Source organism: Ictidomys tridecemlineatus, chromosome 7 (genome assembly GCF_052094955.1).
Source record: "Ictidomys tridecemlineatus isolate mIctTri1 chromosome 7, mIctTri1.hap1, whole genome shotgun sequence".
In the NCBI taxonomy this organism is placed as follows: Eukaryota; Metazoa; Chordata; class Mammalia; order Rodentia; family Sciuridae; genus Ictidomys; species Ictidomys tridecemlineatus.
The window spans coordinates 188386727-188401835 of record NC_135483.1 but is presented as its reverse complement, the minus strand read 5'-3'; the positions used below and the strand labels follow the sequence as shown (position 1 = coordinate 188401835).

General features: G+C 40.3%; 1 protein-coding gene across 1 annotated transcript in view; it reads right to left on the bottom strand.

Moving 5' to 3' along the window:
- Positions 1-408: 408 nt before the first annotated feature.
- The window catches only part of Daw1 (dynein assembly factor with WD repeats 1), a 41543-nt gene continuing 26842 nt past the window's right edge, over positions 409-15109 (bottom strand). Inside the window, exons 8-13 of the mRNA XM_021727151.3 lie at positions 14624-14730; positions 13417-13519; positions 12555-12669; positions 5067-5143; positions 1835-1997; positions 409-615 (exon numbers count right to left, since the gene is read on the bottom strand). Of these exons, the coding sequence (XP_021582826.3) occupies positions 581-615; positions 1835-1997; positions 5067-5143; positions 12555-12669; positions 13417-13519; positions 14624-14730 (600 nt within the window). The 3' untranslated portion in view covers positions 409-580. The remainder of the gene's footprint in view (positions 616-1834; positions 1998-5066; positions 5144-12554; positions 12670-13416; positions 13520-14623; positions 14731-15109) is intronic.

The window sequence follows — 15109 nt, the reverse complement described above, 5'->3', positions numbered from 1 at the left end:
ATAGATATAAAATTCATAAGAAGTTTTCTCCCAAAACTTTATTCAGCAGAAATTATAACAATGGCCTTCTAAGTGGAATATAGACCACACACTGCTAAATCATTCTGGTTTCACTTATCAGTATCACAATACTATTAAAAAATAAAATGTTAGGGCTGGGATTGTGGCTCAGTGGTACAGTGCTTGCCTAGCATGGGCGGGACCTGGGTTCGATTCTCAGCACCACATAAAAAAAAATAAATAAAGGCATTGTGTTGTATCCATCTACAAAAAAAAAAAATCATTTTCTCTCTCTCTCTCTCTCTCTCTCTCTCAAAAAAAATAAAATAAAATAAAATGTGATTGAAATCACTAGAGGCACCAAACCCTAAGCTGCTCCTGCCATTTCCACCAAATAACATCAAGAAATGATGAGACACCATCAGTTTTAATAGTTCTATATGCAAAGACAGTGCATGAAGAGAGGGCTTGCAGAAGAAGGGAAAGTGTGTGAAACATCAGAAGAGCTTGCTCTTCTTCAGGAAGCCCTGGGTCTTGACCACAGTTGCTGGTAAGTTTGCTCACTCGCAGACCTCTCCAGTCAACGCCATATCCTACAGGTATTGTCCTTGCTTCCTGAGAAAACAAAATTCACAGTCATTGTTTTCTTTCTTATTCATTTCACTCCCTCATTTTACCAAGTTGACATTTTCTGGGTCACTGCCACTTAGCAATATGCTAAATGTGCTAGACTCTTAGCATCTAGCTGCAGAGACTCTGTGCAGTGCAGGCACTTTTGAAATAGAGGTCTTCCTTGTGTCTTTTCCCATGATACCAGTCAACTGTGAATTGAGCAGCACCACATCCTAGTCCTACCACAGAAGTACAGTCAACTTGAGTAACTCCAGGTTTGGGTGACAAGCCTTTCAGAATGTCAGTAGGTTTCCTCGTCAGCAGTGGAGCTGTAGTTCTCTCTCCTCCGGGGACCAGGTCCAAGCCACCATCACCAGAAGGGTGAGGGCTGCGGGAATTAGGGAAGCCATTGGAGACTGCACGCACAGCCCACAGGAGACCCCTCACATTTGAAAAGAAGGAAGAACACACTGGCCACTTTTCTGCCAACCTGTGATTCTAAGCCAACCTCAGACAGTCCACTAAAAATACATGCCATTAATCATAAGAGGGTCCACCCAGAAAATAGTCCACCCAGACCAATTCAATAAAGTGGTGTTCTGCTCGTGGCAAGACAGAGATGCAACCCCACACTAACAAACTGTCATCAGTTGGTTGGTTTTTAGCACTTGATGCTTTGGGATACAGTATAAAAAAAAAAACAAAACAATGGTATCTTTAAAGAGCTCAGGGATTTAAGTGCCAGCACTTAAACAAGGCACAGACAACTAACATTCTTTTTTATAGTCTCCAAGATCTTCTGTGAAATTGGTTGGAGAAAGAGGCACCTCAGAGCCAACCTCACATGAAACTCAAGACTCGGGAGGGCGGGTCCCTGGGAGCCTACACAGCCACCTTCCTCCTTGCTATAGGGACTCCTACAGGAATATCCTGCTGCCTCCCGTGATTTTCCTCTTGGGAAGGGATCTGACACTGGGTTCACAGTACAGCACGTGGTCCGTTGGGGCAGTGTTTTAGGAATATCCACGTTTTAGTTAACACTGGTGCTATGATTTAGATAGGTGTCTCCCGAAAGGTCATGTGTGAGACAACGCAATAAGGTTTAGGGGTGAAATGGTTGGGTTATAAGAGTCAGAGGTGAAGTCCCTGTAGCCTTTAGCATGACACCTCCAACAGCCCCTTTAAAGGGAACACCAAGTCTGTGGCTGCGTTCTCCCCACACCTGTGATGACTATGTTGCCTTTATAGTTGAAAGCACATGAAAAGATTTCATCAGTGTGTCCCTCGAGGACCTGCAGGCACTGGCCAGTCTGCGCGTCCCAGATTCGGGCTGTTTTGTCAGAGCTGCCAGTTAGAAGCCGGTTCCCTTGCGGGTTGAAAGAAATCTGCAAAGAGAAAGAAAAAAGGAAAAACAATCACAGGTTTGTGTAATGGTTCCCAAGAGGTCTTCACCAGGAAAAAGGGGACGTAACTACACTTCTGTCACCTGACCAGCCTGGTATTTATTCTTCAACAAAGCAGTTTCTTCCTGACAGAAAAAATACTGAACATGAACACTGCCATCAAGATGGAGAAGTTTAATTGTCTACCCCTCACAATTCTAAAGATAAGCACCCTGATAAAATTAGAGTCAGAGGCAGAACTCATTCCTCTGGGACCTGATAAAACTAAGGTTAAATAATGGGAATTAAGTGGCTTGCCAAGATGAGCCTGGGACCTTGGGCAGGGGAAGGAGTCAGAGGTGAAGTCCTGGTAGGCTTCAGCGCGACAACTCTAACAGCCCCTTTAAAAGGAAAACCAAGTCTGTGGCCAAAGCTGTGAACCAAAGCACTAATAATTACAGGATTCCCCACCCAGCTTCTTTCCAAAGCCTCGAAATCCCCTTCCCCATGCAGATAGAGAGGCAGGGCCCTGATGTGGAAGGGAATGCATGCCAGCCCATGTCATCTCTACCACACAACTTTCTGCAATCAAAAGCCTACAAATCTCCCTTCAAGTCCGCACCATAAGATAAGTGATGTCCAGGTCCACAAGAAAGCACTTCTTCATCTATTGATGCCCTAATTCTAGCACTTTCCATAAGTGTTTGGGTGCCTCCCACGTGCCCAGCATTGTCAGAGGAACTTGTTGGTCCCTGATTCTTGGGCTGTTACACTCATTTGCCTCTGTGGTCCATGATTTGGGCCACCTCCTCTATAACTGAAGGTGTGAAGAGGGCAGGGCCATGTCTCTTGTCATTATGTCACCAGTGCCTGCACAAAGCCCAGCACAGCAGAAGCTATCAGAGAGGGCTTCATAGTGGCATAAGTGAATGAATGCTTTAGCTTTGACTCCCACAGAAACACCATTAGCAATGGCCACTCCATAGTGACATATTCACTTAACATGCAGAATATTTAAAATGCAAAGTTTGAGAATCCTTTATATTTACACACCCATAAAAACAGATGTGCACACTTGCTGAGGGGAAAAGTCAGACACTTAGGAACAGGGCCAGGGCTCCCTCCTCACCTGCCCTCTATGTTCCACCTTCCCTGCCCCTCCTGCCACCCCTACATCTCTCAGCCCAGAAAGAGGGTGTGGGGTGTGTTGCCATGGAGACCAGAATTGACCAGTCAAAAGGCAAGGGTCACCAGCAGCAAGTGCAGAGGCAAGAGGGATGAGAGTACAGCAGGGGCAGCTCTGGGACAGGGCCTGCCCAAGCCTGAAATCATCACTCTGATCCTGCCCAAGGAAGGAGCAGATATGACCTCGGGCACAGGACCCAGAACTTGGGCTGAGCTGGGAGGTGAGAGCCACCAAGGCCCTGCTTACTCTACAATGTTCCATGACACAGGTAAGCCTCAGAGCACCCACTGTGTGGCTCTGCTTCATGAGCAAAATTTGAGGAGGAGTTTATACAAAATCCTGAGATACAGCTCTGGAATCTCAAAGTGGATAATTTGTACTTGAAGTGTTAACTATTTTCAGGAAATACTTCTTCAATTGAATTTTATTCACACAACACTTGGTACTTGATGCACAGCATGCTTTTTGTATAACATGTTTACTAGAACCAGAAAATGCTCTTCATAAACCCCTTAAATTGCTGCATTAAACATTTTCAGCTCACTAAATCTTTTGCTAATAGTTGAAGAAGATGCTATTTTGTAATTTTTTAATGTTTGACAAATAATTTACTATGCTGAGTTTGAGGGGGGACACTTAAAAATAACATCTGTAATGGTTAATCTGAATTGTCAACTTGATTGGATTAAGAGCTGTCATGGATTAAGAGGGTCATGGGTGTGACAATGAGGATGTGTCTGGGAATGATTGGCATGTGGGATAGCCAACTGAAATAGAGACCCTCCCCCCTAAGCATGGATAGCACAGACCAATAGGATGATGGTTTGGACAGAATAAAAGTCGGAAGAACAAAGAAACCTCAGTAGATGCAAGCTCCATTATTCTTCTACTGGTTTTTGATTGCTGTTGTAATCATCTGAGGATATCAGATCTTGTTTCTTCACTCTTCCAAGTGGATTCTCCAGAAGCCTTTAGTCTCAGACTAGGGTAGCGCCATTGATCTCACTTGTTCTGCAGCTTCAGCCTCTTGGACTGTGCAGCTACTGTTCTTCCAGCTCTCCAGCCTGCAGCCGGCCATTGTGGACTATCCAACTTCTGGTTGTGTAAGCCAACTAAATAAGTCCCCCTTTTATTATTATACTTCCTGTTGATTCTGTTCCTCTAGAGAACCCTGACTACAACAGCATCTTTAGGTAACTGATTATAAGAAAATAGGATATAATGAAACAAACTTTAGTACCTCTGTCCCAACAGATCTAGTCTTTTTAACTTTTTGGAGACTTTGGGTTTTATGTGCGAATACTCAGTGGTTCCACACTCAATAGAATAAAAATGGTTGTGAATATTTTAAAAGTACATTTCATTAAATTCTTAAATTCCTACGAAGGCAATCATGTACAGGTAAAGTCTGTCTGGTCTAATTCACTTTTAATTCCTTGGTGTCCAGAGCTCAGAAGGGAAGACCACTGCTGGCAATGAACATATCCAGAAAAGATGGCAGCCAATTGGGATTTTCATTTTTTGAAGGGAATACATTTTGTAAGAGGTTTTATCAGTTGATTCAAATGGATTTTCAGCTTAAAATAATGATCAAATGCAGATATAACAAATGGGGTTCACTGTCGCGCCTTTTCTGATGTATCTCCATTAACTTGAGCAGCAATCCCTGGCACCACTTTGGACTTCACAGAGACTTGGTGACACATGATCCTCTTTGTTTAACTGTGTTCACTCTGGATTGACCCACTTGATGTCAGGAACATTTCTTTTCCATTTATTCCATATTAATACATATGTTAGGCATTTTAAGAGGTAAGTTATTAAATATTTTATTTATATAAAACATGTTGTTTATTTTTTGGGAAGTAAATGGGGAAGTAACTCACCTTTGAAATTTCACCCTCATGGCCTTCCAATTTGGTAATGCATTTTCTTGTGGCTGCACAGTAAACTCTGGCTGTTCCTTTTGGAAAGGTGTGGGGATAGATATCAATTCACCTGAAATGCAGAACTTTGGGCCAAAGAGTTTAAATTACCCAAATATCTATCCTGAGATACATAAACTCCATGATGAGTTCTTGCCTGTAGCAGGAGCCAACCACCCATCTTCTGGATGCAACTCTGTCCCACACAGACCAAGGTGAAAGGAGTTCTTCCCTATCCCTGACCTTATTAGAAGAGATAATGTGTATAAGGTAGAAGAAGCAGTGAGAGCCAGGAATAAAGGAGGAAAAATATTTTAAAGGGAAAAAAAGGAAAATCAAGAGGTCTGAGTCTGGATTCAGGGATCACACCGGACTCCCTGAGAAGCCGGGCCTCTACTCAGTGAACAGAGAAGAGGCTGAAGGGCCCTGGGCACAGAAAGTGCTGTAGAACATTTTGTTTCCATGGTAGGAAGGGCCACCATATCACAGAGATTGAATAAAAAGATGTTAAGATGGATGGATGGATGGATGGATGGATGGATGGATGGATGGATGGATGGATGGATCAAAGTGGCATGTAAATTTCCTTAGAATTAAGAAAGGAAGAGTTAACTAGGTATAGACAGAGAAAACATGGATAGTGAAACTGTTTTCAGAAAAAAAGTTATAGTGGACCTGGGCAGATGCTTTCAGTATTACATAAAGGTAAAAATACAGCAAGGGTAGGGAACTTTAGGTACTTAATGTGCATTCAGAGAAAAGTAAAATACCTTAATAAATATTTTTATTTACCTTTCTGACAATGCCAACTTCAAAGGGAGTAGATAAAATTATAAAAAAACCTGCTACTTTAGAATTTATATGATTAAAAACAAACAACTACAAGAAAAATAAAACTGCTACACAGATGTTTCAAAATCCTGAAAAGAGAAGGGCCAACCAACCTGCTGACAGCTCAAAAGGGCCTGCACAGACCAATGCTTCATAAATTTTATAAAAGCATTTTTTTAAACTTCAGAAGATACATAAATAATATGACCCTAAACTTTTTAGCTAGAAAAGAGGAATAAGGACACTAAGATAAAATAAAATCAGACATGAGATTAACTCCAAGAAGGAAGAAAGAGGGGATGTATATGAAGAAACAGATGTAGCTGTACATGATCACCCGTGTCAAGTGAGAGCCAGCTTTTCTAGGAAGGGAATTAGGAGAAAGGGCAGAGAAAGATAAAACTGATTGGATACACACCAAGACTTCTTAGGAAGCACAGGATAAGAAAAGGCTTACAAAATCTCTAAGGCGGGTAGATTTTTTTTGAAGTACTGAACAAGGAAAGAACAGGTCACTTCTGGGGAAATAGATGACAGAGGAAACCGCTGGAAGCACTGACGTTGTGCTTTACCCAGCCATCCTTCAGCACCGCCATCCGCCACCGCGGCTCCTCCCCACACTGCCCCAAGGCTCCGTGTGGTACAGTGACCTACAGAGGACACAGGAACGGAATTGCTCAGGCTTCGTCTTGCTCTCCACTGTATAAATCCACAAGGGCCCTGGTTTCTCTCTTTTGGTCACTGTCACAATCCCTGGCACATAGTAGTTATTTCAGAACATACTGGTGAATAAATTTCTCTGTGTAAATAATATTTAAAGTGAAAGGATCAGGCTGGCAGCATAGCTTAGAAATAAAGAGCATGCTCAGCAAGGCCCCAGGTTCAATTCTAGCAACAAAAAATAAATACATAAATAGAAAAGGGTGGATTAATTGCAATTGAGGATGGTTTTAAAAGTCAAGACCTACAAAAAGATTAAAAAGTAAAGAGTTACTTAAAAAATAATGTTCCCCAGATGCAGGGTATTTGCATTTTAGAATATAAAAAGGACTTGTACCAAAGGAGCACCATTAAAAGTTCTAGTGACTAAGAAAACAAACATGCAATGTAATTTTGGAAAGGAGACAGTGAAATAAAGACAGTATCATTAAAATAAATCAGTGACAAAACTCAACGATTGATCACAGCACAAAAGATAAGTGACTATGCACATGTTAATCACAAGGAACAAATCAAAGGAAATAGAACATGACATACTTGGAAAGAGCACCTCATTTTGTCAGAATTGCTCAAGTGGCTATCAGGGAATTATGTATATGTGATGTAGAGTCATGTGGTCTTTAGGAGAATCAGACAGACATAAATAGCCTTATATGTGCTCAACAGAGAAATGGCTCAGAAATAGTGCTGACTCATGCATGGCTATCAGAACAATAACAGTTGTAGTAAGCATGATATGCATTCATAGAGGGGATATAGTGTCATCATGGAAATGATGTAGGTAGATACAGGGTGGTGTCATAGTTGGTAATGAGGGAAATTACCCAAATGTGCTCATTAGGGAGACCATGCAGATATAGTGTCATGTCATGCACAATCACCAGAGAGATGACCTAGAAATAATATAATGTCACACATTATTGACAAGAAGATGACAGAGTATAGAATCGAGATGAGACAAAAAATAGAGAAGCATCATGCATAACCAATGAGATGATCCAGATGTAGTGTCACCCACAGTTATTAGAAATTGATATACACATAGTGTAATGTATATGAGGATATTGTACAATGCAGCAGCACAGCATGGTGACAGAGGTGTATAAAAACATACATTGTCCTCTGGAGATGAAGCATACATGGCACACACTTGTATGTAGTGATCAAGGCCATAACACAATATAAAATGAGGAATGGTTTTCAAAGGTCTAACACAAACAGTCTGGGATCATAAAGAGCTGATGTATACTATAGAATCCTATGTGAATATGAAGATAATGTAGATATAGATACAACGGAGAAGATGATGTATTCTTTGTGGCGACTATCCACAATGTATCACCAATATGTTATAAAGAAGATGCATAATTAATTTACATTCACATGATTATCAAAGTGATAAATCAGATATAGTATTACATCATATGATAATTCAATAAAATCAAGAAAATTTACAATAACATTATAGTGCTTCATCTCTGAAGCACACATAGTGTAGCATCAGACATAGGTATTAAGGAAAAGACTCAGCTATACAGCATCATATGCAGTAATAAGATGATGCCTATCGTCAAAGTGATAATTCTACATATAACATCACACACAGTTATTAATGCTATCGCTTAGATATTCAGAGATTATGTCATGATGGTAATAAATCAGTTTAGCATACCATAGGATTATCAAGGAAAAGACACAGCTATGGTATTGCATCCCACATAGTGTTTAAGGAAATGATGCAGACATCTTCAGCAGCAAACATGATTATCAAAAATTAACCTGTAAAATAACACCTGTTATGGTGACCAAAAAAAAGAACATGATAGCATCATACATGATATTTAAGTTGATAACCAAACACAGGGTAACAACATATGTTATCATCAAAGAAGATGGCCTAAAATAGAGCATTATTTGAGAGTATCGTGGATCACAAAGCCATCCTGTTATCAAGCTTATGAGACAACATACTGTAGCATCATATACAATAACACTGGCAATGGCCCAGAATGCTAGCTAAAGCTCAGAATAACACCAAGACAAGGACTCAGATTCCAGGATCAAGATGGTGAGGACACAGTATGGTACCACTCATGACTATCAAATAAATGAGGCAGACATAGACATAACAAAAGTTTCTCTGTGGTCATTAGAGATGCCACCAAAACAATATGACATCATAAATACCTTCAAGTGGAAGATACAGACTGATTTATCACTTTTCTTGAATATCAGGAAAATAATCTAGATGTTATATGGCATTATTATAGTTGCCAGAGATGAAGCAGAAACATTAGTGATATGTGTGTGTATACACACACACACACACACACACACACACACACGTGCGTGTGTTATTTTATAAATATATAGATATACAGATATATAGAGATGCCATGTGTAGTTGTTATGGGCCAGGCTATATGTGTAGTGACCAAACAGACTCCATCATACCCTGAGACTCCACATGATGTAAAAACTTCTTTTCCCACGGAAAAGCCCTGCCTCTGTACTCATCAACAGTTGCTCAGCTAGCATATGTGGCAACAAAAAAAAAAAATGGCAATTCTTTTACAATGTAAAATTGTTTTCTCTTTGGTTCCCATTTTCCTTGGACAATGTACCATGTCAGAGATTGACTATCTAGATGTTAGTAACCTTCTTTAACTTGAACTCGACTAGGGACGCTTGGGCCAATCCCTTTTCTGCTTATGATTTTAGATCTCATGATGCTTGTTTATGGTTTTGAATCATAGCAACAGCCACTATGATTAATGTGATTTTGGACTATAAAAGGTATACTCAAACCCTGGGACGGGGTCAAAGGGTGTTGACTTGCAGCCTGCCCTTTGGCCCGCCAGCTTGCTTTAAGATCGACTAAGTGATTTATTGCATTCTCGCTTTAACATAGTGATTAAAGGTATAACCTTGGGCTAGGGTTGTGGCTCAGTAGTAGAGCACTTTGCCTAGCATGTGTGAGGCACTGAGTTGGATCTCTGGCACCACATAAAAATTAAAACAAATAAAGTAAAGGTATTGTGTCCTTCTACAACTTAAAAATTATATATATATATATATATATATATATATATATAAAACCTATATTATAGTACCAAGTGTACTTATGTAGGAGTTGACACAGACATAGTATAGAGTCACATAGGACTAAATGAGAGGCATCCATAGCACCATACATGGTTCCAAAAGAAATGACAAAGCTTCAAAGATGCATGCTTTTCAAATAAGTTCACATACATGCCAAGGAAGAATCACACACTGAAGTAAGGCAGGCACACGCATTGGCATGGTCCTCAGGAAGAGGGCATACAATTGGTGTCAAGGGGATGATGCACAGTGCAGTGTCATGTGTGGTTGTCCTGACATGGCAGAAACAGTGTGGTTGTGTGATACTGAACTCTGCATCAACTGGATGGGGCTGGGGGTACCCAGCTAGCTGATAAAACATTAGTTCTAAGTGTGCACATGAGGGCATTACTGAGTAAAGACATCCTCACCACTGCAGGTGGGCATCACCAATCTAGTGGGCCCACCAGAACAAAAAGGCAGAGGAGAAGTGAACTCATTCTCCCTTCTCGAACTGGGACATCCATCTTCTCTGGCTGTTGGTCATCAGAGCCCCCTGGTTCCCAGGCCTCTGGACTCCAAGACTTAGACCTGTAGCCTCCCTAGTTCTCAGGTGCTTAGACTTGGACTGAGATACACCTGGCCCCCTGGCTCATAAGCTTTAGACTTGGACTGAACTGCAGCATCAGTTTTTGTGGTTCTGCAGCAGGCATATAGCATGTGGTGAGACTTCTCAATTTTCATAATCCTGTGAGTTAATACCCATAAAAAAAATCAATATATATAATCTATAGGATATATATCCTATTGTGCTGCTTTTCTGGAACCCCTAATATAAGTATCACACGTGGTTGTCTGGGAAATGATGCAATACTAGATAGCATCGTAAGTGGAGGTCAATGACAGGACAAGGTTATCAAGCCCTCAATAGCGTGTAACGTCACACATACAGTGGAGATGAGCAGAATATCAAGCATCACACAGGGTATCACAATATCAGTGCTCAAGGATGTGACATACGAGTACTATACAACAGTACACTGTTGTAGCAGATTTCAAGGGATGATGTGTACATAATGAAGAATGATGCTTTTCTAAGGGAGATGATGCAGACATAGTGGGGCCTATAGACGTGTTTGTCAGGGAGAAGTAGAAACATTATAGCATCATATGCAGGTTTCCAGGAATGGACTCACATGGTGTAGTATCATACATGGTTATAAAGAGGAAGTGTAAATTAAACAGCACAGTCAGGTATATAGGTTATCAAAGGGATAACACAAAGTTGGTGTAGCTTCATACCCAGTCATGGAATAGCATTATCTGTAGTCTTTGGAAAGATTATAAATTACACGTGGCTCTCAGTGAGATGATGTGGATATAGCATAACATCTCATATGACTTTTGAGAAGATGATGCAAGTGTTGTGAATTATCATACATAGCACAGCCACCAACAAGGTGACACAGACAGTATTATATCTATGTGGTCATGAGGGAAATGATGCATACAGAAGGTAGTACCTCACTCGATGATCAGATGATGGCATGACAGTCATAGTCATCAAAGAAATAGCTTAGACGTTGTAATCATCAGCAGCTATCAAGGACATGATATGGATATGACCTAGCATCACACATGGATTTAATAGATGAAAACATAGAGGTATGATTTAGATATTTAGTGTCCCCAAAGACCCGTGTGTTGAAGGCTTGTTCCTCAAAGCATCAATGATCACAGGTGGGGCTTTTGAGAAATGATTAGATAACAAGGGCTCTGACCTCAGCAAGGGATTAATTCACTGACAGATAATTATCTGATGGCATATGGGAAAGTGGTGGAAACTGAGGAGGTGGGGCCTAGCTGGAGGAAGAGGTCCCTGAAAGGGTATTTCTTGTCCCTGATTGATTCCATCCCACTCCTTTCCTCTCTCCCTCTCCCCCCTCCCCCTCCCTGTCTCCCTCCCTCTCCCCCTCCCTCTCCCTTGCTGCTTCCTGGCTCTCATGATGTCATGACCTGAGCCAGCCTGCCTGCATCACACCCTTCCACCATGATGTTGTGCCTTACCTCAAGCCCAAAGCAATGGAGCCAGCTGACCTTGGACTGAAACTGTGAGCCAAAAGAAAGCCTTTCTCCTCAAGTGGCTTATGTCAGGCATTTTGGTCACAATGATTAAATTCTGACTAATATACATAAGGTAGCATAACATGATTTTTAAGGGAATAATACAAACACAGTATATAACAACATATGGTCACACATCCAATGTCACACATGGTCAAAAGGGAGGTGACATAGTATAGTATCACATAAGGCCTTCATGACATTGAGGTACTCTTAGTATAGCAACATGTCCATGGTTATCAGTAGGATGACTCATAGATCACATAGAATTAATGAGACAAAGTATAGCATAGCATCATATGTGTTTATCATAAAGATATGCTTGACAGAGAGGAGCAGAGCACAGTTACACAGAGATAGAGAAGACTTGTTATGGTACTATCAGTGGTGGTCACGTGGATGAGGCAACACAGTGTAGCATCAAATATGGTCACCAGGGAGGGGATCCAGAATAGAGCATCACATGTACTCATTATGGAGAAGACAAAGACTTATACATGTCTATGTGGTTATCAAGAATATGACCAGATGGACACACTGTGGTGACACATACAGTCATCTGGGATATAAGGCATATATAGTCTTGTCATAGCCGATCCTCAGGCAGATGATCCATGGTGTACAATCACGCATGTGTATCAAGCAAAGCAAAAATTCCTCCATAAATTAAATAGTTAACAGATTACCTACCATCAGCTGAGGCGGTTGCAATAAGCTTCCCAGTGTAATCAAAACAGCTGTCTAGAATTTCATCATCATGGCCTGTTAAGGTTGCCACACATTTCCCATTGGTGGCATCCCACAACTGCAATTAAAGAAAACAAGAACTAATCTCATGTATAAACTGTGATGGTGGCAAGGTGTCTTCATGACATGCTATGAGGGTGAAATAACTGAGCCAAAATTAGGTATTTTTCTCACTTGTTCCATTAATTTTACCTTGATTGATGACCAGAGACCATGGCCAACCATCTGTCAAGCACATTTTGGTCACAGAGAGGACCAAAGTCAGCCATTTAGAACCTGCCACAAATTAAGAGAAAAATTCTTCCAGTGTATACTTTAGTGATTGGAGTTGATGGGCCTTTTTTACAGGAAGGACATCATAAGAAAAGGGACTTGATTCCAAAATACAATGCCGGAAAATGAAAGTACATGATAAGATTATAGCACATTTGATAATCAAATGGTAATTCCAGAGGATAAGCCATTAGCAACCATGTCTATGAGTGCAGAAACCTAAGAGGCAGGGATACACTTAATAGAGCCTCCTAGAGGGCCATACTAACCAAAGTATAATAAATAAACAGCAGGACATTAGACAAAAATAATGTGCTTTTTAAAATTGGAACTTTAAAACATTAGAAGCAAGCAAAATTGTTTTACCACCTCATAATTCCTTGCAATTTGGGAAATCAGAAACTTGGCATAATGCTTACCAATTATTATTTATGAAATCCTCTCTTAATTTTATGTTACCTCTGAACTGTGCTGTTACAATGAACATCTGACTTGGAATACAGATACAATGTGAAGCGTGTCTTGAGCTCACCATGCAGGTCTTGTCCATGGAACCAGTCAGTATCAGCGAGCAATCCCAGCTGAATAAGGCACTGCTTATCTCTGCACAGTGGCCAATGAGGGTGAACACCTTCCTGTATGGGGAAAGGACCAAATTTGCTGAAAGATGTGTACACAAATAATGAAACCAAGCCCATCTGTGTGAAATAATTTACATTTCAGTTTTTAAATAATAATATCTTTTATGACGAAACAAATATTGCTATACTATAGCTCAAAAGGAAGCTTCTAATTACAGATCAACAAAGATGCACTTAAATTTTAAACAATCAAAGATAACATTACTGTGTCAGTAATTTCACTTAACATAATGTTCTCCAGTTCCTTCCATCTTGCTGATTGGATTAGAACACACTATATACATGCACTGAAATATCACATTGTGCCTTATAAATATGTACAATCAAAACATTTTTTTAAAAATGTAACATAATTTAAGGCAACATTTCAAAAAGGAATAGGTAACAAATAGTGAAAGCAAAATGAAACTCTATAGACATGTCCTTACACCAGTGAGCAGACCCCTGTTGTTCAGAAACTACACATCAGAAGACTGACAGGCCCTTCTTTCCTCTCATTTCTCCTTGAGCAAATCATGGTCAGTACCTCTGATAATGAGCCCCTCTATCAAAATGCAGACAAGTCCAACCATGGAGTGTTCCAACATAAATATGGTAATTTAGTTAACTTCTTAGCAACTAGGAAGTATATTGAAGTCCTTGGACTAAATTAAATCTGGGAAATTGACTATAGGTTTTCTTTATGCATGATACTCACATCTACCATAAAAAACAAGTCATTGAAATTTTATTATTTAATACATGGGATAAATAATAGCTATGTACCAGGCTACTGCTAACATTCTCCTTTTCTACAGCTGTTTGAAATTATTTGCTCAGAACTCTGAGAAGATGCTTATTCCATGGATAAGAAATACCATTAGAGAATAAATTAATTTATGTTGTTAATGTGTCCTATTCCTGTAGAGTTCAAAGCACAGTATTCGGTGCAAGGTAAAACCAATAAAAAATACAAGTTCTTCTTAACCCCCTGACCCAGGTTTAAAAATTGATTTTTTCTTATTGGAACATATTATTTATGCAGAACAGGGTTTCTTTGTGGCCCATTCATATATACATAAAAATGCAATGTGATCAATTTCACTTCTCAGGAATTACCTCCCAGTAGAAGCATCCCACACTGCAACTGTGTGGTCAAAGGACCCAGTGATGATTCTGTTTCCAGAGGTGTCAAATGCCAAGGAAATGATTTCTGCCAAATGTCCCTAGAAGACGACCAGATATTGTCATGCATACCCGTGGATAAAACAGTTCCACAACATCATACTCTAAGAAGGAAATGCTAGAGGAAGCAGAGCCATAGAGAAAGAGGAAACAGTGGCTGACTGTGGGCTGAGAATGCACAGTGGCTACAAATGGGCTCAGGTTTCTTTCAGGGATGATAACAATGTTCTAAAAATTGATTTCCAAATGGTTATAGAGTTCTATGAGGTTATTAAAAATCACTACCTTACATTTTAACTCAATGAACCTATAGAAGGAGGGAAATGAAGAAGGAAGGAAGGGAGGGAGGGAGGGATGGAAGGAGGGAGGGGCTGTGTTTGGGGAAATTAGGGAGCTTCTTTGTCATTATCTTGGAAGTGC